At 34.5% G+C, this 21,278-nt stretch overlaps 1 protein-coding gene across 2 annotated transcripts in view; it reads right to left on the bottom strand.

The window, feature by feature from the left end:
* KLHL1 (kelch like family member 1) overlaps nt 1-21,278 on the bottom strand; it is a 355,951-nt gene that overhangs the window by 227,778 nt on the left and 106,895 nt on the right. For both annotated transcript variants that reach the window (XM_032402882.1, XM_032402884.1), the window contains exon 2: nt 7,361-7,543. In XM_032402882.1, the coding sequence (XP_032258773.1) occupies nt 7,361-7,543 (183 nt within the window). The remainder of the gene's footprint in view (nt 1-7,360; nt 7,544-21,278) is intronic.

Below are 21,278 nucleotides of genomic sequence, written 5' to 3'. Positions count from 1 at the left end.
GCGTCCGGCTCTTCTTACCTCATCCCCTGACCTCCACAACCTCCCCGTACTGTCACCTGTGAGTGGGCCCAATGGCAATTAATAATAAAAGCAGAGTGTAAGATGCTGTCTTTTTCCTCAAAGCATGACTAACTCTGCAGCAAGTCATGCTCCAGAGCTTCTTGGGAGTTAAAGATGAAGCAAGGCTCCAGCTGACAGCTACATCTTTGATTTGCTCCTTCCTCTGCCCTATCCTTTTCTCTTTCTTCTGAGAATGCTCTTTAAATAAACCATGCATTATTTGTTTCAGAGGTACAGATCTGTGATTCAACAGTCTTGCACAATTCACAGCGCTCACCATAGCACATACCCTCCCCAATGTCTATCACCCAGCCACCCCATCCCTCCCACCTCCCACCACTCCAGCAACCCTCAGTTTGTTTCCTGAGATTAAGAATTCCTCATATCAGTTAAGAAAAAAAAGAAGAAGAAGAGGAAGAAGAAGAAGAAGAAGAAGACGAAGAAGAAGAAGAAGAAGAAGAAGAAGAGGAAGAAGAAGAAGAAGGAGAAGATAGCAGGAGGGGAAGAATGAAGGGGGGGAAATCAGAGGGGGAGACGAACCATGAGAGACGATGGACTCTGAGAAACAAACTGAGGGTTCTAGAGGGGAGGGGGTGGGAGGATGGGTTAGCCTGGTGATGGGTATTAAAGAGGGCATGTCCTGCATGGAAAAAAAATAAAAAATAAAAAATAAACCATGCATACTTGAATTCCAGTCTCCAGTTCTACTTCCAGGAATACTTACTAATGACACGGTTCTCCAAAATATTTCTCAGTTCATCTCTTTCTCTATATTTATATAATACTCATTTCACGCCTGGATTAACTCTAACAGCTTCCTAGACCATTAACTAGCTTTTGCTGTGCCCATTTTTTGTACATTTTCTAAAGTGGTCCCATTTTTCAGAGTTATCTTTGTAAATTATGATAGGCAGCCTATTGTAGCTGTTAATACATTATTTCTACAGAACTGCCAACACAGGGAATGTTAACTAACATTAGGACTGTTATTTTTATTATTGACTTAATTATGCTACTCCCCTCTTCAGGAACCTACATGAACTTCTAATTATACCTGACTTCAAATCCAAATTTCTCTACTGGTTTTCAAAATCTGTCAAAATTGTTTTTGTCCTACTTTTACAGCTTAATTTCCCAGGATTTCCAATACAAATGACTCCACTTTAACTAAGCCAGTATCTCGTAATTTTCACAAATTCTTTCTTTCTCTATTTTTCCATATTTTTCTATCTAAAATAGCACACTTGTTCTTTTCCATTAGGCTGACCTCAAACACAATCTCTCTGAAAAACCGCTCGTTACCTTATTTGATTATCTCTTGCATTTGGACTCAAAACTATATATTTCCATCGCAGTTATAATGTAATATATGATGACTATTACAATTTCCTTAATTGTCCTACAGGTTATTCTTTCCTCCTCAAGATTGTTGCAAACTTCATGTGGAAAAGTGTCATGTTTTATAATCCTTTTGCATCACCAACAGGGAATAGACCAAGGCATACATGTTTGATATACATTTGTTTTATGCAAGGAAAGATGCTTCATGTACTGCTGAATATCAGTAGTAAGTAGAGAGAAGACATTAAAGTGATACCTACATGATGGGAAAACAAGTGAAACAAAAGTTTTTCAGCTTCTCTTATCGCCCCCTTTCCCAGTTTTATTGAGATATTATTAACATATATCATTTATTTAAGGGATAAAATATGATTTGATACACATATATGTTGAAAAAATGATTACCACGATATATTTATAATTGTTGTATCCTGTTGGTGAATTGATTCCTTTATCATTATATAATGACCATCTTTGTTTCTTGCTACCATTAAGCCTTAAAGTCTATCTTGTCTGATAAAAACTATAGTTACACTTGCTCTCTTTTTGGTTCCATCTGCTTGGAATATCTTTTTCCATTCCTTCCTTTTTGAGACTATGTGTGCCCTTAAAGCTGAAGTGAGTCTCTTGTAAGCAGCATATAGTTGGGTCTTATTTTTGACTCCATTCAGTCATACTATACCTTTTGATTGGACAGTTTAATCCAGTTATATTTAGAATAATTATTGATAAGTAAGGATTTACAATGCCATCTAATTGTTTTCTGGCTGTTTTGTAGTTCCCTTGTTCCTTTCTTCGTCTTTTGCTATCCTTGTTTGTGAACTAATAATTTCCTATAATGTTATACTTTCCCTTTTTTCTTTTGTATATGTACTTTAGGTTTTTGTGCTGTGGTTACCAAGAAGCTTACATAAAACAGCCTATAAATATAACTATAAATATTTTAAGCTGATAACAACTTAATTTCAACCACATACAAAAACTACTTTTTTACTCCTTGCATATTTTGTTTTGATGTCACAAATTACCTCTTTGTATACTGTACATCCATTAACTAATTATGTAGCAATAATTATTTTTAAAACTTTTGTCTTCTTTTTTTTTCTAATCTCTATATTAGAGTTAAGTGATTAACACATGACACTACAGTTTTAAATTATTCTGAATTTGACTCTATACTTAGCTTTACTAGTATGGTTTATACTGAACAGGGAGCCTGATTTGGGGCTTGATCCCAGGACCCTAAGATCATGATCTGAGCCAAAGGCAGACACTTCAAAGACTGAGCAACCCAGGTGTTTCTAAGTGTTTATGAGCCCCTACGTGTTTCTAAATACATCATGTCAATTGCCACTTTTAGCTTCAACTATTTTTATGATACTAGTGCTCAATAAAAAACACTAAAATCATATATATCATATATATATGACTTATATATTTATGGTATATATATTCTTGAAATAACTAAATCTATTATCAAACATAGACAAAAACGAAAACAGAATATGATGTTAAATGAAATGCCCAGGGTTTTTGTCTACAGAGCAGGATTATATCTGTCTCCATCACATATCACCATTTTATTTTTCACCTAAGTCTTTATTTGATCATGAATAATTGCATGGCCACTCTAAAGAGTTCAAAGAATATATATATTTATACATTAAAAAAATGCTAACTCCTCTTTATCCTGCCTACTCCCATCTCCCAGGAATAGGCTTTATTGACAGTATGTTATATATCCTTCCACACTGTTTCTATGCACATAAAATTATAAATAATATTATTTCCAACTCAGAGAATGTTAGCTCTTTAAGATTTTCTCATTTATTTCTGTCTAATGCATTTACTCCTAATAATGGCTAGAGAGGGAAAAGACTTTCACAGGCTAAATGATATTTCATTCTACACTTGTACATTGTAACAAAGTAGGCCCTGAAAACCCCTTAATTCTCCTAACATTGATAATTTGGCGGGACACCTGGGTGGCTCAGTTGGTTAAGCGTCTGCCTTCGGCTCAGGTCATGATCCCAGGGTCCTCAGATAGAGTCCTGCATCGGGCTCCTTGCTCAATGAGGAGTCTGCTTCTTCCTCCACCTGCCACTTTCCCTGCTTGTGCTCTCTCTCTCTCCCTCTCTCCCTCTGACAAATAAAGAAATACACTCTTAAAAAAAAAAAAATAGCTCAATTTAAAAAAAAAAAAAAAAAGAAAATTTGGCTATCCAGGGATGCCTGGGTGGCTCAGTCGGTTAAAGCGTCTGCCTTCAGCTCAGGTCATGATCCCAGGGTCCTCAGATAAAGTCCTGCATCAGGCTCCTTGCTCATGGGGAGCCTGCTTCTCCCATTGCCTGCCGCTCCCCCTGTGTGCTCTCTTTCTCTGACAAATAAATAAGTAAAATCTTAAAAAAAAAAAAAAGAAAAGAAAATTTGGCTGTCCAATTATTAATATTGATCTTGTCAGTCTAATTTTTAGCATCTGGCATCCCTGATTACAGGCAGCTACCTAGCAAAAAGTTCTCTATATTTAATACTCAGGGATTTATATCTAGTGTCTTGGCTCACTTGTTGCTAATCAATTATTCTGGGCCATTTATGAGAACCTTATATTTATTTTAGAATTTCTCTGAAAACTTAAAGCACAGATGAATTCAGAATTTTGATTATTTTCCATGCCAAAACGGTATTAGTGTGTCATCTTAAGTATTATTAGCTTTTTAGAACTAATTTATTAAAAATATGCATAGTGGTAATTAAACGTATCTATATAAACATGGCATTTCATAAATACATTGATAGTTGTTACTTATATCAGGTTAAAAACGTATATACAATATAACCAGAACAAAAACAAAGGGTTTTATGGAGAGCCCTTTAATAGTCATAATCTATTAACTTAAGTGGGGATTGATTTGAAAATTTTGAATGATGAGATAATAATAAATTAAATATACATGACTATGGGTATTTAGTGAGTGTGCTTATAAGATTAGCTTTCAGTGTCCTTCCTGAAGGAGCAGTAGATCTTAGTGTAGTTGTCTCTTTTTTCATTATTTGAAATTATTATAATAGCCCCATGTTCCAGTGCTAATGATTGTAACATCATATATATTTTGCCCTGAGGCAATACTCATCTGTGCTAATCAAAATATAACAAAATAACTTCAAAATCCGTTCCTTAGTTACTATAGCTAAGATGATTATTTGTTTAAAGCAAAGAACTAATCTTGCATTAATTACTATCATTTTACTGTACAAAAGTGCAAATAAGGATGTGCAATGTATCTGCAGTTACTAAAAACAGCATTTGCCTTTTTCCGGTGCCCCATAAATGTTTTCCCACATATTGTTAATGTATGTTTAACTTAGAATCATAACTATATAAATTATTTATAAAATAGGTAGTACTAAAGTCTTAACTCATGGTATAAAATAAATATAAATCCTTATTTGCATTAATTTAGCAGAGAGCCTTAGGCTAAAATTTTTCTTGTCACATTTAAGGAAAATATAGATGGTTGACAATAATTACTTGCTTTAATATCTGCTAACTATATAAAATATTTAAATGTTCAGAGTAATATGTATAAAAGTAATAATTACTCTGATGTTTTAGAATAATCTAAACCAACAAGCAATTTTATTTCTTAGTCATCTGGATTATTATAAAATAACTTATATAATTACATTATTTAGAAAATAATATTAATGATCTAGATAAAAAGAGTAACAAAGAAAACAATGTAGAATATAATTAACATGAGAGAATTGCTCAGTATATTGGTTAAAAATGCTTCAAGTGAGAAATATTAAATGAGAAATATTAAATTACTACCAATATAAGGCTATAAAATAAGACTGTAAATTACATGAAACACCGCTTTTTTAAAATATTAATGAGCATTTGATGTGCTAATATACTTTTGAGTTGATCGAGTCCCTCTATCTTCTTAAACACACACACACACATATATATAATATATATAATTATTTAATGAATTTATAATTTAAATGAAGTAAATTTAGTTACACTCTCAAATTAAGAATACTTCTTACAATAGAATTTTTATCTAGATGTTATTTAGATGATAGTTCAGGATAATTTGCATATTTGCCACACATATTACAACATTAAATATCTTAATAATAATGACTATTTTTAATGGCTTTCTTGCCAATAATAATGCATTGTCATAGAAATATTTGAAAATGCGTGTGAATAGTATATTATTAGAATTGTTGCCAGAGTTAGCTGATATTTTGAACCCTACCAGACCTACATTAGTTATTCAATGTTAAATGTTCCCTCCTATGCATTTCCAGTGTATCAAATTCACTTTCACATTTTAATATTGCTATCATAGTAGAAATACAGCTTAATTCTTCAGGAATGTTTTTAATAGTCAGCACTTAGATGTATATATATTATCTACATAATGAAATTTAAATTAAAAGTATAGGAAAGAGGAGTACACTGAAAATATTTTTTATATGTTGGTAATTTATGCCTCTTTTAAATTCATCAGCATTAATATTATTAAACATCATACATCAAGGTAGTCTAAGGCTATTTGCCTATTTATTCAACTATTTAAAATAATAAAATAAGAAGTATCAAAATTAAATTAAAATTATTTTCCCAATTACAATTTCAAAATAAAAAATAGAGAAACAAAAAAAAACCATCAAATTTAATTAATTTTCATAAGTAAGCTGATAAGAAATTAATGCACAAAATAATTGGATGTTCAGTTCATGTAACTTAGAATTATAAATCACAAATATATAAGGAATGTTTAAAAGTACATTAGCTTTCAAATATATTGGACCTTAAGGATAATATTAGTATGTTATAATTTTTTTAAAAATTAATAAATGCAAAATAAAAATGTCAACATGAAATACTTTGAATTTCCTAGTTGAAACAAATAATATATACCCAAGATAACCTAATTTCCTTCTAATTTTGGCAGAAACATATATCTCATTTCAGATCCTAGGTACATTCTCTTAAGTTAAAATGGATTTCCACTTAGTGCAATTATGAGTCACATAAAATGGACTATGTATGAACCCTAGGTAGAGGAAGTTTTATTTTTGAAGTATTTATATTTGCTTTATTTATTAAAAGAGATTACTTAAAATGACATTATAATTCTCCTCCCAAAAGAAATAAAGAGTAAAAGAAAAATAACTCAAGCTCCCTCAAAAATGTGGATTCTCAACTACTATAAATAGATTTAGCTATGATTATTTGACAAAGCTTAGTAGAATACATTTATATTATGATTTAAAATTCTGCAAATTTACCTGTATGCTTCATCTTTTTTTTTTTTTTTGCAGTTAAATCATAGTACTATGAAGACGACATGTGTTAATAGATGGAATATCAAGTTATTCTTGATGTTCTTATTGGAAAATCTTAACTTTCACTCACAGTAGATTTTTGATCATCTAATCTCTGAGCCTGACAACATTTGAGAGCATAACAATTACTGAATGAATAAACACATGGAAACAAACAATATTTTTATAATAAAGTATCACACATATCATATATATTATAAAATACCTGGAAATTCATAACAAAATATCAAAGTCAAAATATTTCAAATTGCGTTTGAACTCCTTTCTCTCTTCCACGAATCAAAGGCTTGAAATCTTGAGTTCTTTAACACAGGGATCAGCAAACTATGGCCCGTGGACCAAGTCTGGCCTGCTGCCTATTGCACAGCTCACAAGCTAAGAACAGATATTACATTTCTATTGGTGGGAAAAATCAAAGGATAAATATATTCCATTACATGTGAAGAGTATATGAAATTCAAATCCCAGTGCCCATTAATAAAGTTTTATTGTACCACAAAAAAAAAATGGATTCTTAATTCTCTGATCATTGAATGTTTTGTATTCTACATACCAGACTGTCACTTCTATATCCAATAAAGACAGGTTACTATACCTGTGTGCAGGTATCTTTCGGTTCCCGACAATCAGAATAACATCACAGAGTTGCTGTTGTTTCAAGTAACTTTCCATTTTTCTGAAGGTTTGCTCAGCATGGTGTACAGCCTGATAGAATTCTTCAGAGCTACTGGAGTCCATATCACTTTGAGGTGTCAATGAATGGCTAGTTGCTGTCAGCCTACAAATCACACACAAAAAGATGGTGTTTATAAAGTGCTATGAATCGTCCAAAACAACACACAGAGTTTTAGAATTTTATAGGGAAAATCAATGCATGTCTCCTTATGTTAATCATTATTAATGTAAGTCAGAAAAATCTATTTTGGGTGAAATAATTTGCTCTAGGAAGCAATAAATGAATTGTTAATTATCTTTTTTTCTAATTTTAAAATGATTTAAAAGATAGGTTATCTATATTTAGTAGGACATTAAGCTAAAAAACCTGAAAAAGTAACAGAAACAGTAAATTACTAACATGCCTCTTCTAAAATTGATTGCTAATACAATGTTAACTTAATCCATTTGAAATTGAGGTAGATCATCTAATTATACTATTCTAAATTATGATTCCTGTGAGGTTATAGTAAATGTTCCTTTATAGAAGTAGGTGATTTTCATGATGAGAAATTATGAAACATGGTTTGTAAAAAAAATTGGCAATAAATTTAAAAGTAAATTGTTGAGTTTCATATTCCATGCCCAACCAATTAAAAAAAAATTACAAAATGTAGTAGCTCAGTACTAACAAATATTTTAACCATATATATGAATGTCTATGTGATAAACTTTAAAATTTTGAAAAATTCATGATACTTAAGTTTGGCTACTAAATCTATTAATATCATAACAATGACGTCTTTAAAATACCATACTCTATATTAAGGAGAAGACTCTCAGTATATGCATGATAGGCCCAGAAGACCCAATCAAGTATTCTGATGCTGTGCTAATTAAGTCCTTATAACAATTTAAAAATGAAAATGAATTAGATATTTAACAATAATAATAAAATAGCTTATTTCAAAACAGAAAGTATGGAGAATTCTGCTTCCAATTACAGGGCAATAACTTGTAGCTGACTAAACCCCTCACCAGAAAAAAATGTTACATATAATATCAAAACAACTAAATGAATTTAACAATAGCTACTAAGACAACCAGGACTTGAAAGACCAAGATCTTAGAATAAAGAAAAACTCATGGAAGTCAGCTCAAAATTCTATACTGTTTTTTCTTTCCCTCTAAAGGTATTTACTAATTATAAGCAGCACAGGGTAAGAAACTGAGAAAAAGTATCGTGGGGCTTGGAGGAAAAGATGGATATTGGAATTTTATGGGCTCCAAAGGTAGCAGAACTTGAGAAACAAATGAGGGGCCATAAAGGAGGAACGTTTGGGAAAGGCTGTCATTGGGCACCACTTTTCCCCAGAGGTATTTGTGATCTGAAGCACTGCTAGACGGGCAGAAAATGACTTATTGGAGATTGAGAAGCTAAATAGAGTGTGAAAGATAAAAATTTGAATTCAAGGACCAGCAAGATGAGAGACTCTGGTAAATACACAGGGCCTCAGTTGAACTCCCTGAAGGGCTCTATCCTCGGAGGCAAGGGAAATAGAAATTGACAAGATAATACAAAGACAGAAACCTAGGTCTGAATCAGTGAAGTCTCTGAGTGCATTAAGGTGATGTACCAATCTAAATGTCAGCAAACACTCAAAATAAAAACCTTTAGAAAAAGGTACCCTCATAGAAACTGATTTTTGTGCATGTGTGTAGTGCTTGACATTAAGGTAAAAAAGGCAGGTCTATAAATAAACTAGACCTAGGGAGAAAAACAGGTAATAGAAACAGGCTTGGAGGTGCTACAAATGTATCTCTGAAAGGAAGTATCACAATTATAGATGTGAAAATAACTGTCATTACTATATTTTACTATAGATGACAATCTGGAGTGTTTCAAGAATATTAGGTTATATGAAAAAATCATGTAGAAATATAATAATTTAACTTAAAATTTTGATAGAGGAACTGAACTTGCAGAATGCATGCAGATGAGGCAAACATAAGCTGAAAAATAAGTAGGAAATACTGAAAGTAAAATATTGAGATAAAAAAGATAAAAACAATAATTTCTGAAACAAATGAAACATGGGAAGGGATTATAATATATAATTGTAGTCTTTTTTTTTCTTTTTTTAATTTAATTTAATTTTATTATTATGTTAGTCACCATACAATACATCATTAGTTTTTGATGTAGTGATCCATGATTCATTGTTTTCGTATAAATAATTGTAATCTTAAAAACAGGAGAGAGACATGATAGGGCAAAAGCCATCTGAAGACATAATGGCCAAGAGTTTTCAAAAATGTGTTAAAAACATCAAAACAAAGATTCAAGATTCACTATCCATCCACGATAAAACAAAACTACACATGACAGTAAAATCAATACAAAACTGAGGGGGGCAGGCGGAAAGGAAGAAAGAAAAAAGAAAAAGACTTTCTTAAAAGTTGTCAGAAAACAGAAAAAGAGAACCTTTCCTCAACTCATTTAATGAGGCAAATATAACATGGAAACAAAATTTGGAAAGGAGTTTACACGGAAAGAAAATTAATGGCCATTCTCTATTCTAAACATATTTGCAAAAATCCTAAGCAAAATACTAGCAACTAAATATAAAACTGTATGTAAAAAATAAATGTAAATATGAGGCTCCTGAGTGGTTCAGTTGATTAAGTGTCGGATTCTTGATTTGGGCTCAGGTCGTGATCTTAGGGTCGTGAGATCAAGCCCTGCATTGTGCTCCACACTGGGCATGGAGCCTGCTTAAGGTTCTTTCTCCCTCTCCCTCTGCCTTTCCCGTTCTCCCCTCCATTCTCTCTCTCTAAAAAAAAAAAAGTAAAAAAATAAGTGTATCAAATATATAGTGGATAATGCATCAGAAGTAAGTTGTACCTAATTAATGAACACATTTCAATTATATAAAACCACCTAATTCACTCATATATCAAACATATTTAATGGAAACCTTTCTTCCTTAAGACTGAAAATGAAATCCTTTAGTACTACCTCCATTCAACCACCTAATTCACTCATATATCAAACATATTTAATGGAAATCTTTCTTCCTTGAGACTGAAAATGAAATTCTTTAGTACTACCTCCATTCAACGTTTTTCTGGAAGGTCTTTCCAATGTAATGTAAACAAGGGAAAAAAGAAATAAAGCCCATTAAAGTTAGACCAAAAAATACATATATAACTGCTATTATTTCCAGAAGACATGTTTGTGCACATAAAACTCCAAAAGAACTGCAGACAAGTTTACAAATCTAAATCCATTAAAATTATGTGTGTTCTCTGCTATCTACAATATTTGTCTATGCAATATGATTATTTTCATTAGTTTTCCTTTAAATATTTAAATATTTAAAATTAATAGAAATTTTGCTGTACCATATGTTTGCCTTTCACAAGTTTGCTTATTACAACCCCAGAATATGGTCATTTCCCAGCATATATTTTAGGAATTCAGGCTCGGGCATATGTTGGCAAGAACATCCTTCTACACGTTAACAAACACATTGAACAGAAAAGTCACAAAATGCCCAGCAGGATGGACTTTTAAATCTAGAATGAACATATCATTATTGGGTTACAGGTAATTATGGAGAATAAAGTCAGGAGTGCAGGTTGCCAAATAGATCAAGACTGCTTCACTGAGATCCTGATGTTTCTGGCTGGTACCAGACTGCATGAGTAGGGTCCTAAAATCAAGATACTAGAGACAGCCCTGCAGAATGGCTCCAGATAAGCTTAAAGGGGGTTGGGGATAAAGACTACATTCAGATCCTTATCTTAATTTCCTACAAGTCAAATACCATACTTAGGGCAGAAAGTTTTATAGCTCACTAAGATTACCATAGCCTGGGAAATGTTAGCAAGAAAAGAATTTAGTGTAGTAGTTTCTCTACAAGTCACTCAAGTTGCGGTGGACACAATATTAGAGGAAATAATGAAAGAAATAGAGTAATACAGTTGTAGAGTTTGGTGAGACCACAGACAGCAAATCAAACAGGGCATAGATTTGACAAGATTTATTTAGAGCTAATTACTCACAAGGTAGCACCACCTTTTCCATAATCAAGGTATACTAACACATCTTGACTGTAATACAGAGATGGGCCTTTTCTGAAGAACTTGAAAGCAATTTAAAAGGATAAATCAAAAGAACAGAGAGCTAGAAACTAGGCTCCAAACTATTTTTTTCAGAGTTCTTATTCACTCCCAGCTTTTTTCCTAAAAGTTCTAATTCTCTGAATTTCTCCATATTAAATCTGAAAACTAGTTATTTTTCTTGAAGGTTGGTTGATCTGTCAGAAAAATGGTTATGTTGGTTTGACTTGATTTTCTCCCTATAAAGTCACTGTCCCAGTGCTTGCACGTTTTCTCATAAATCATTTCCTGATACCTGGCTTGAGTAGAGCTCCTTGACCTTGACCTTTGACTCAGGATTTAAAAAAGGAGTTTCCACATCAGTATACTTAGGATTCTTAAACTACAGTTTATTATTTAATCTTCCCTCACATATCCAACCTTATTAGTTTAACAAATGAGACTTTAAAATTATAGGAAATAGAGGTTATATCTTTATAATGTTTCCTATAAATATAAAGTAAAAATCTGACATTGTATTATTTCTGGTATTGTCTAATTTTTATGTCTTCAGCCTAAATAAACTTTATAATCTCTTTCTAATCTAAGAGTATCTCAGATGTTAGGATCTGACACTATATTTTTTATCTTTATTGTGGCCCAACAACATAAAGCTTCAAGTTCCAAGAAATGCAATTTTAAAAGGGCAATATGATTTCTTCCTATCGGAATTTAAACATGCTAAAGAATTCACCAGCCTGTGATATACAAAACAAGACAATTAAAAAATTTTCTTGGGATGCCTGGGTGGCTCAGTCGTTAAGCGTCTGCCTTTGGCTCAGGTCATGATCCCAGGGTCCTGGAATCGAGCCCCGCATCGGGCTCCCTGCTCCGCGGGAAGCCTGCTTCTCCCTCTCCCGCTTCCCCTGCTTGTGTTCCCTCTCTCGCTGTGTCTTTCTCTGTCAAATAAATGAATAAAATCTTTAAAAAAAAATTTTTTTTCTTGATCTCACAAACTACTCTAGCCATAGCTATTCCTTCCTATTTCCTTTCATAACTATAGGTCTTGAAAGTGTTGTCTGCACTCGTTATCTTAATTCCTGACCCTCTGAGTACTCCTCAATCCATTGCAATCTAACTTTCCAACCACCCTTGTAATGAAATTGCTTTTGCCAAAGGCACTAGTGTCTTTTCTGGTGGCTTTATTTAGCTTTCATGTTCATTTCTTATCTTAACTGCTCAGAATTGACCAATAAGCTTTCCTGTTCCTATGCTAAATAGTTCAGGGCTGAACATCACTTACTTTTCCTGTACCAAACAATTCGGAGATAAAGCATACTTTCTAATTTTTGTGCTAAACAGTATTGGTATCAGGTGGAAATAACTCTTGCACCAGGAAACAGTTATTTCTAGAAGATTAGACTGTGAATTAACTTAAAAAAAAAAAAAGCTGTAAAAGGTAACAATTACTCCTCTGTTTTCACTTTAAGACCCCCACCTATGTGCCGATTTAAAGCTATTACATCATAAATTGTGCCCATTGTCAACCAAGTTCCAGCCTTCAATGCTTCCATGGTCCAAATCACATATTGTATGTTATAAATGCCTAATGATCTGATGTTTTCTTCAACTTTTAGTACCCATCAGCTCTTTTAGGCAGTTAGGCATGAGGGAGGAGAGAGAGAGCAGATTTTGGCCACACCCTCGGAGCCACTCCAAAGGTCAACAGCCACATCTTCAGGGCCATCTTTAAGGGTTAACAGAATGAAAAAGGCCTAGCCACAGAGCTGGCTCAAAGGCCACCAGAGGACTGCTGAGAGCTGAGCATGGGCACAAATGGTGTGGCTTGTAAGGTCACAGCAAAAGCTCATTAGACACTCATAAATATACAATACATAAATAAATACAATTATAACAGACTGCATCATGGGTAGGCGCATGCGCAGAGGTCAATATTATGTAACTACCAGCTGTCAATCAAAAATGTCAATCAAAGACAAATTTACATGTACACAAAGCAGGCTTAAAAGGATGCAGCTGGAGCTTCTTGGTACCATTGCCACTCTTGCTCCAGCGATGGCCCGCTTTCACTCTTGAAAGTGTCCTCAACTTACCTACTCTATGAACTCTATCTCCCCATTCTGGTCTTGTGTCTCCAATTCTTTGGGGCATCTGGGACGGGAACTGAGTGACCCAGTAACAGCTGAAGCTCTAATTCTAACCATGCTAAGTAGTTTCAGTATGTCATACCTCTTTCTTCTACAGCTTTCACACATATATTTCTTTACCTGAAACCTTCATATCACATTGACATTCTCGTGGATAACTTCTTCAGAGATCAGTTTAAATATTACTTCTTTCAGAAAGACTTCGTTTAGTTTGGGGGGTCATGGTTTACCCTGACACGCTAATTACCCAGTGCAGTTTACATCCGTCTTTGACATGTAGAATACTTTAGGAGTTCAATTATTTGTTGAATAAATGAGTGAGAATATTCTATGAGAAAATGGCCTTGGCCAAGTACTAATCTTAATTTGTTATGGTTTTCTTGTTTGTTTCATAGAACACAAAAATATACTTTTGGTAAAGGACTTTATATCCCCAAACCTGACAGAGTGCCTGGCACACATAGGGTAGTTAGTAAATGTTTTTGTGAATTGCTATAGTTGAATTTCAAATAGCTTCCAGAGCTCAGGAGAAAAAATGCATACATAACTGCTATAACCCAAATATGAACTCTTTTGCATTCTCTGATAGTGCACTTATGTACACTGTGAAAATACTAAAGAATACACTAAAAAATACTTCTAAAAAATCCTTTCTTTTTTAAAAGATTTATTTATTTGAGAGAGAAAGAGAGAGTGCGCGTGAGTGGGGCCAGAGATGCAGAGGCAGAAGGGAATGTCTTGAGCAGACTCCCCACTGAGCAAGGAGCCTGACACAGAGCTCATCTCCTGACCCTGAGATCAGGACCTGAGCCAAAACCAAGAGTTGATTGTTTAACTGACTGCACCACCAAGGCGCCTCTAAAAACTCCTTTAAACAGATATGATGCATTGATTTCAAACAAAGTTCCCGGACTAAGATAAGTCCCAGCGTCATTATTATATCTTTTTTTTTAAGATTTGTTTATTTATTTTAGAGAAAGAGGGTGTGCAGGGAGGGAGGAGGGGCAGAGGAAAAGGAGAATCTCAAACAGACTCCCCGCTGAACGCAGAGCTCTTGGGGGGTGAGGGAGCTTGATCTTAAGACCCTGAGATCATGACATGAGCTGAAAGCAAGAGTCGGATACTTAACCAACAGAGCTACCCAGGCATGCCTTATTATTATATCTTTGATGTCACTATGTAAGAGTAGAACTAAAATGAAAAAATAAATTTGTAAGGAGTTTCCTTTTTCTCTTGAATAAGTTAGCTTTTGTTTTGAGGGAATAATTTAAAGAACATTTCTGTAATATCGGATAAAGGAATTACCAATATATACTTCTTGGGCAAGACCTGAGTGTAGTGAAAGATACTCTTATGTAAGTGAAAAAATAACTATTTGTTTTAGCCATAAAATTTAGTGTACACTGCAGGCATCTCTTCATATTAAATTTCCATTTCCATTAGCAAAATATTTATTTTAAATTTTTTTTTTTTTTAAGATTTTATTTATTTGCGAGAGAGACAATGAGAGACAGAGAGCATGAGAGGGAGGAGGGTCAGAGGGAGAAGCAGACTCCCTGCTGAGCTGGGAGCCCGATGTGGGACTCGATCCCAGGACTCCAGGATCATGACCTGAGCCGAAGGCAGTCGCTTAACCAACTGAGTCACCCAGGCGCCCCGCAAAATATTTATTTTAGCTTGTAAAAATATTTCTGGTCAAAAGTTTGCTATTTTATTCCTTCCTTACATTGCTTAAGTATTTTATATGAAACACATGTCATTTCAATTTTAAAACTATGAAGTTATTATTACAAATCATTATGTAAACAATATCAAAGATCAAAAAGTAAGCAAAAATTCTCAGACAATAAAACACAATATTACATATCTATTTAACCTTGAAAGTTCTACACCTAAAGTTAATATTTCATTATTTAAAAAAAAAAGAAAAGGGAAACATTTTTAAGTAAATGAGTAAATTTAAAGAATCAACTTTGCATTATTACAAAACCAGCAAATGAAACATCATCATCATATATCGGCATGGCAGAGTAAACCAGTATTCAAAATGAATGTCTAGTTATACAAACACACTGATTTCAAATCTTTTAATAACCCCTGAGAGAGAGGTTTAGATCCAGGAAATATTAGAAGGGATAAAGTTCAAGCACCAGGTGCTACTACTTAGAAGCAAGAAAAATGAATATAGTCATTAATGTTGCTTTTGGGTACAATTTTGTCCTATAAGATAATTGGAATTTTAAGTAAGGCTTTTTATCAGAAGTATTGAAACACACACACATGCATACACACACACACACACACACACACACACACACACTGGTAAGACAGAATAATAAAAAAAGAGGAATAACTCATAAGCTAGAGGAAAAACTATATATATTCTAGCCTCCATCAGTTACTGCATTTTGAATCTCGATTAATTTATCTATAAAATAGAATACCAGCTTTTCCCCCTCAACTTTAAATGTTTTATTCCTTGTAAGGCTATTGTAGAAATTCAATAAAATTATGTAAATTAAAAAAAGAATATCATTAAAAACCTCCTCATAGAATGCTGTGGAAAGAAATGTGTATTTGAAGCTGTTAAGTATATTTCCAATGAAATACCAGATGTAAAAATGTAACCAATAATATCTGTAAAATAATGAATTAGGTGTGTATCAGTACAGGGCAAAATGTTGCTTGAAAAATTACATCTAGGGGCACCTGGGTGGCTCAGTCGTTAAGCGTCTGCCTTCGGCTCAGGTCATGATCCTAGGGTCCTGGGATCGAGCCCGGGATCGAGTCCCACATCGAGCCCTGCATCAGGCTCCCCCTCCGCAGGAAGCCTGCTTCTCCCTCTCCCACTCCCCCTGCTTGTGTTCCCTCTCTCACTATCTCTCTCTGTCAAATAAATAAATAAAATCTTAAAAAAAAAAGAAAAATTACATCTACCTTTAATAATTAATAATCATCCAAAAAATAAACAATACTTTGTTGTTTTCCTCTTCTAAATTTTAAAATGTATAATCTATAGATATACCTATTTAAATTAAAAGTATTTTTAAATGTTTGAAATTTAAAAATTGAAATAGTTGAAATATTTTCAAGGGCTTTAAATTCAAAAGAAAGAAAATCATGATTGAGGACATGATAAGAATAGTTGACAAATAAATTATATTTAGATGCTGAAAGTTCTCAACAAAAAAATGCCAAATCTGGGAAGAAAGGCAACTACTCAGAGGGAATTGGAAATGTTATAAAATCTGAAATTGTTTCTCATATGAAATGCAGTTGGAAATTGATATATGAATGATTAATTAATGCAAGTTCTGCTCTGAGAAGATATACCACAGAACAAAGGAATTACAATAATGTGGGAACTTGGATAGTACGTACCTGGGAAGTGCCTGTAGAGAAAGATTCAAAGGGTATCAGATTAAGGTGAAATAAAATGATGTGTTTCTTCTTCACCCAGGATTCAGAGGAGTGGCTCTAACAGCTATTGGGCTAATGGAAGCCTGAATTAAAAGGGATCCTAGAATCTGTAATGCCAACATTTCCTAGTCATATTGTAGAAGAAATAAAAATGCTTATGTATATGGGCATGATACAGCCGATCTATCATAGCCAACCTGTTTGACCGTAATTATTGGATGGTTTAGGGAACATTCTTTTCACCATCATGAAATTTATTGGCAAGGAGAACAACATCATACTTTTAAAGCTCCCTGGTAAGTACTATAGGTTCTAATGGCACAATTTAATTGAGCTCTCTGATGTCAATGGCATTATTGTACTAGATGATGAGATTTAAGAATTAAACACAATGACCTCACTGATATGAGGAATTCTTAATCTCAGGAAACAAACTGAGGGTTGCTGGAGTGGTGGGGGGTGGGGGGGATGGGGTGGCTGGGTGATAGACACTGGAGAGGGTATGTGCTATGGTGAGCGCTGTGAATTGTGCAAGACTATTGAATCACAGATCTGTACCTCTGAAACAAATAATACAACATATGTTAAAAAAAAAAGAAGATAGCAGGAGGGGAAGAATGAAGGGGGGGAAATCGGAGGGGGAGACGAACCATGAGAGACGATGGACTCTGAGAAACAAACTGAGGGTTCTAGAGGGGAGGGGGTGGGAGGATAGGTTAGCCTGGTGATGGGTATTAAAGAGGGCACATGCTGCATGGAACACTGGGTGTTATACGCAAACAATGAATCAAGGAACACTACATCAAAAACTAATGATGTAATGTATGGTGATTAACATAACAATAAAAAATTAAAAAATTAAAAAAGAGAGAATTAAACACAATGTGAGCTCTATTGTCACCAGTCTACTGCCAGTTGTCCAATCAAGCCTGCCGCCAGTTTTGGCGTAAAAATACGGTTTTACTGAGATATGGCCACACCCATTCAATTACATATTGTTTGTGGTTTTTTTCTGGCCACAACGGTGAAGTTCAGTAGTTGTGAGAAAGACCATATTCTCTCCAGAGCCAAAAAATATTTACTATCTTGTCATTTATGAAAAAAAAAAAGTGAAAGAAAAGAAAATTACTGGTCCCTATTATGATCATAGGAATGGAATGGTGATGAGTAGATTTTAGTTACTGAAAACAACTCTGGAAAATACAACTTTATCATAAGGTACCTGCATGAAATGGATAGTCCACTAAGTTCCTACTTGGTCTGTTTAATCAGAAAAAGTATAGATCTTTTGTGTAGCAATCTGAATTGAGTCATCATGGTGGGACTTTATACTCTCTCTCTCTGTTACTTTATCTAAATTAGTTCAGAAATTCAGAGTTTCTTCACTGATTATAAGACTGGGTTCTTTGAAGAATGAACCCTGAAAAATTGCCATATTTCTGTAATGGAAATATTTACCCATGTTTTCCCCAGACATCAGACTCTAGACACTATAAAATTAAAAATACCCAAACATTCTAGTAGTTATTAAGTATTATCCCTGAATTAAAGCAAGTACCTTGCAAATTTAAGCTGCCACCATATCCACTAGAAAGGGAGGAAGTCCATGAAAACTAAGCCACAAAGTGGGTATTTGCCTGAGTCCATACCCTGGTGCACTCACTGGGCTGATGGATTCAACCTGCAGTTATTTCCCTGGTCCCAGAATGCACAGTTGGAAAAAATGTATTCAGAAACTGTCACAATTATCATATTGGTTTCCTGACCCACAAAGTAAGGTCTATTAAAGAAGAATGTGTCAACTGAACTACCATCACACACCTACCATCGTAGTAAATCCAAAGCTATATTGTATTCATAAGGAATTTGCAGATATCAGTGCACATTAAAAAATTAAAATATGAAAGGGGCACCTGAGTGGTTCAGTAGATTAAGCTCTGGACTCTTGATTTCAGCTCAGGTCATGATCTCAGGGACTTGGGATCAAGCCCAGTGTTGAGCTCCACACTCAGCAGGGAGTCTCTTTCTCTTTTTTTCTCCCTCTCCTTCTGCCCCTCCCCCTGCTGGCAAGCTCTCTCTCTCTCTAATAAATAAATCTTTTAAAAAAAATTAAAACATGAAAGAGTAGAGATTCTATTATATTCCACCTTAATTTGTTCAATTGCTAGGTACAAATTGCAGATGGATCTTGAATAATGACTAAATTATCACAAACATAATCAGGTAGTGATGATAATTATGGCTGATATTCCAGATGTGATATTTTTACAGAGGAAAATCAACACAACCCTGGCACTTAGTATGCAGCTATCAACCTGGCAGAACACTTTTTTTTTCCTCAATCAACATTATTAAGGAAATCAGAACTTGTTTACCTTCTAACAGGAGCATCAGCATCATTTCAACGTCTTACCACAGGGAAATGACAACTATTCTTCTCTTTACAGTGTGCAAGAACTATTATCACCTTGATATCCCATAAAACACTACATGTTTCCATGACATCTGTGACATTATGATCATTGGATCTGGTGGGGAGGAAATAGCAAGTATGCTAGACATTTTTCTTGTCAGAGAGTGGGAGAAAAATCTTGCAAAATTTAAAGTGCCTATCACATTGGTGAAAGTTCTAGAGGTATAGCAGTTTGAATATATTAAGAAATCGCCTTTAAAGTGAAAGACCTTAAGTGATACATTTTGTGCCACCTGCCGCTAAGAAAAAGGCACAAGGTTTGATGGGCTTTTTTGTTGGAGACATAATATACAAAATTTAGGTGTTCTATGCCCCGCAGTTTGCCAGTAAACTCATGAGTCTACCAGCTCTGATTGAGGCACAGAGCAAGAGAGGCCTCTGCTGTAGGTTTGAGCTGTCGGACAATCAGTTCTGCTCCTGGGGCCTTATGATCCAGAAGAATAAACATTAGGAGAAGTGTCTATAGCTGCCAGGGATACTAAAGGAGCCCTGTGGCCTATAAGAGAATTACAGTCCAGAAAGACTTCATGAACAATATCATATTCTTCCAATAAATCTTCTCAATTTGAGAATCATCTGGTTTACCAGAAAAGACTGAATGCTGGCCAGAAGGCAACTGTGAACTGACTAGCCCATTATGATTTACAAAATCATAAAGAAGAATGTGTGCACTTGCATTCTACCATAATATAGAAATGTTATACATGAGAATGGGTCTCAGCAGGTCCAGAAGTAAATTGCATGAATCTGTGGCTAGACTCCCTGGGAACTTATTTCTGCTCTATTAACACTTATACTTCTACCTGTACCTAGGGCCTTATATTAATTTTCTATTGATTGTAACTAATGACCACAAACGTATCAGCTTTAAACAACCCAATTCATGTGTGTCAAGAGTCAAGACATGGTTCAGGACCTCTGATCAGGGTCTCAGAAGGCTGCAGTAAAGGTGTTGGCCAGGATGCGCTATCATCTTGAGGCTCAACTGGGGAAGAATCTACATTCAAGTTCACTCAGGGTGTTGGCAAAATTCATTTACTTGTGTCTGTAGAACTGAGGACCGGGCTTCTTGCTGACTTTCATCTAGATGATGCCCTTAGTTCCTAGAGGTCATCTTCAGGTCTTGGGGGACACCCTCAACTCTTAAAGGCCATCCACAATTTCTAGAGGTCATCTATAGTTCTCTTCCACACAGGTTTCCTCGCTAGGGCTGCTTTCTTCATCAAATCAGCACAGAGGATCTCTAGAGAGAATCTAAATGCAAGATGGTGTTTTACATAACATAAGAGCAATATAGCATAATTTTTGCCATATTCTATTGCTTAGACTCAAGTCACAGGTCCTTCTCATACTCAAGCAGAGTCATCTAAGACTATGAATGCCAGAAAACAGGGACCATTGAAGGTCATCCTCATGTATGCCACAGACCTCACAAGGAGGAGACTATGACCCATTATCAGGAATGGTGAAATCATGATCTGCTTTATAGATGGGCCTGACATAAGTGGCCTTTTAAAAAATTGTCACTCTGATAATACATGGAATTCTTGCTTACAATTACTAAAACTGAACATTAAAGATTTGGCAGTCCATTTTCAAGTGTAAATTTTCTCCTGACCAGCTTTAGGCTCCCCATGACACTGAATCAATAGGCAAGCAAGGGGTTCCTCTGTCAGGTGGAGTGATTAGTTCCA

Source organism: Phoca vitulina, unplaced genomic scaffold (assembly GCF_004348235.1).
Source record: "Phoca vitulina isolate PV1807 unplaced genomic scaffold, GSC_HSeal_1.0 scaffold5, whole genome shotgun sequence".
Classification (NCBI taxonomy): domain Eukaryota; kingdom Metazoa; phylum Chordata; class Mammalia; order Carnivora; family Phocidae; genus Phoca; species Phoca vitulina.
The sequence above is the reverse complement of the archived record's forward strand: the minus strand, read 5'-3'. Positions and strand labels throughout refer to the sequence as shown.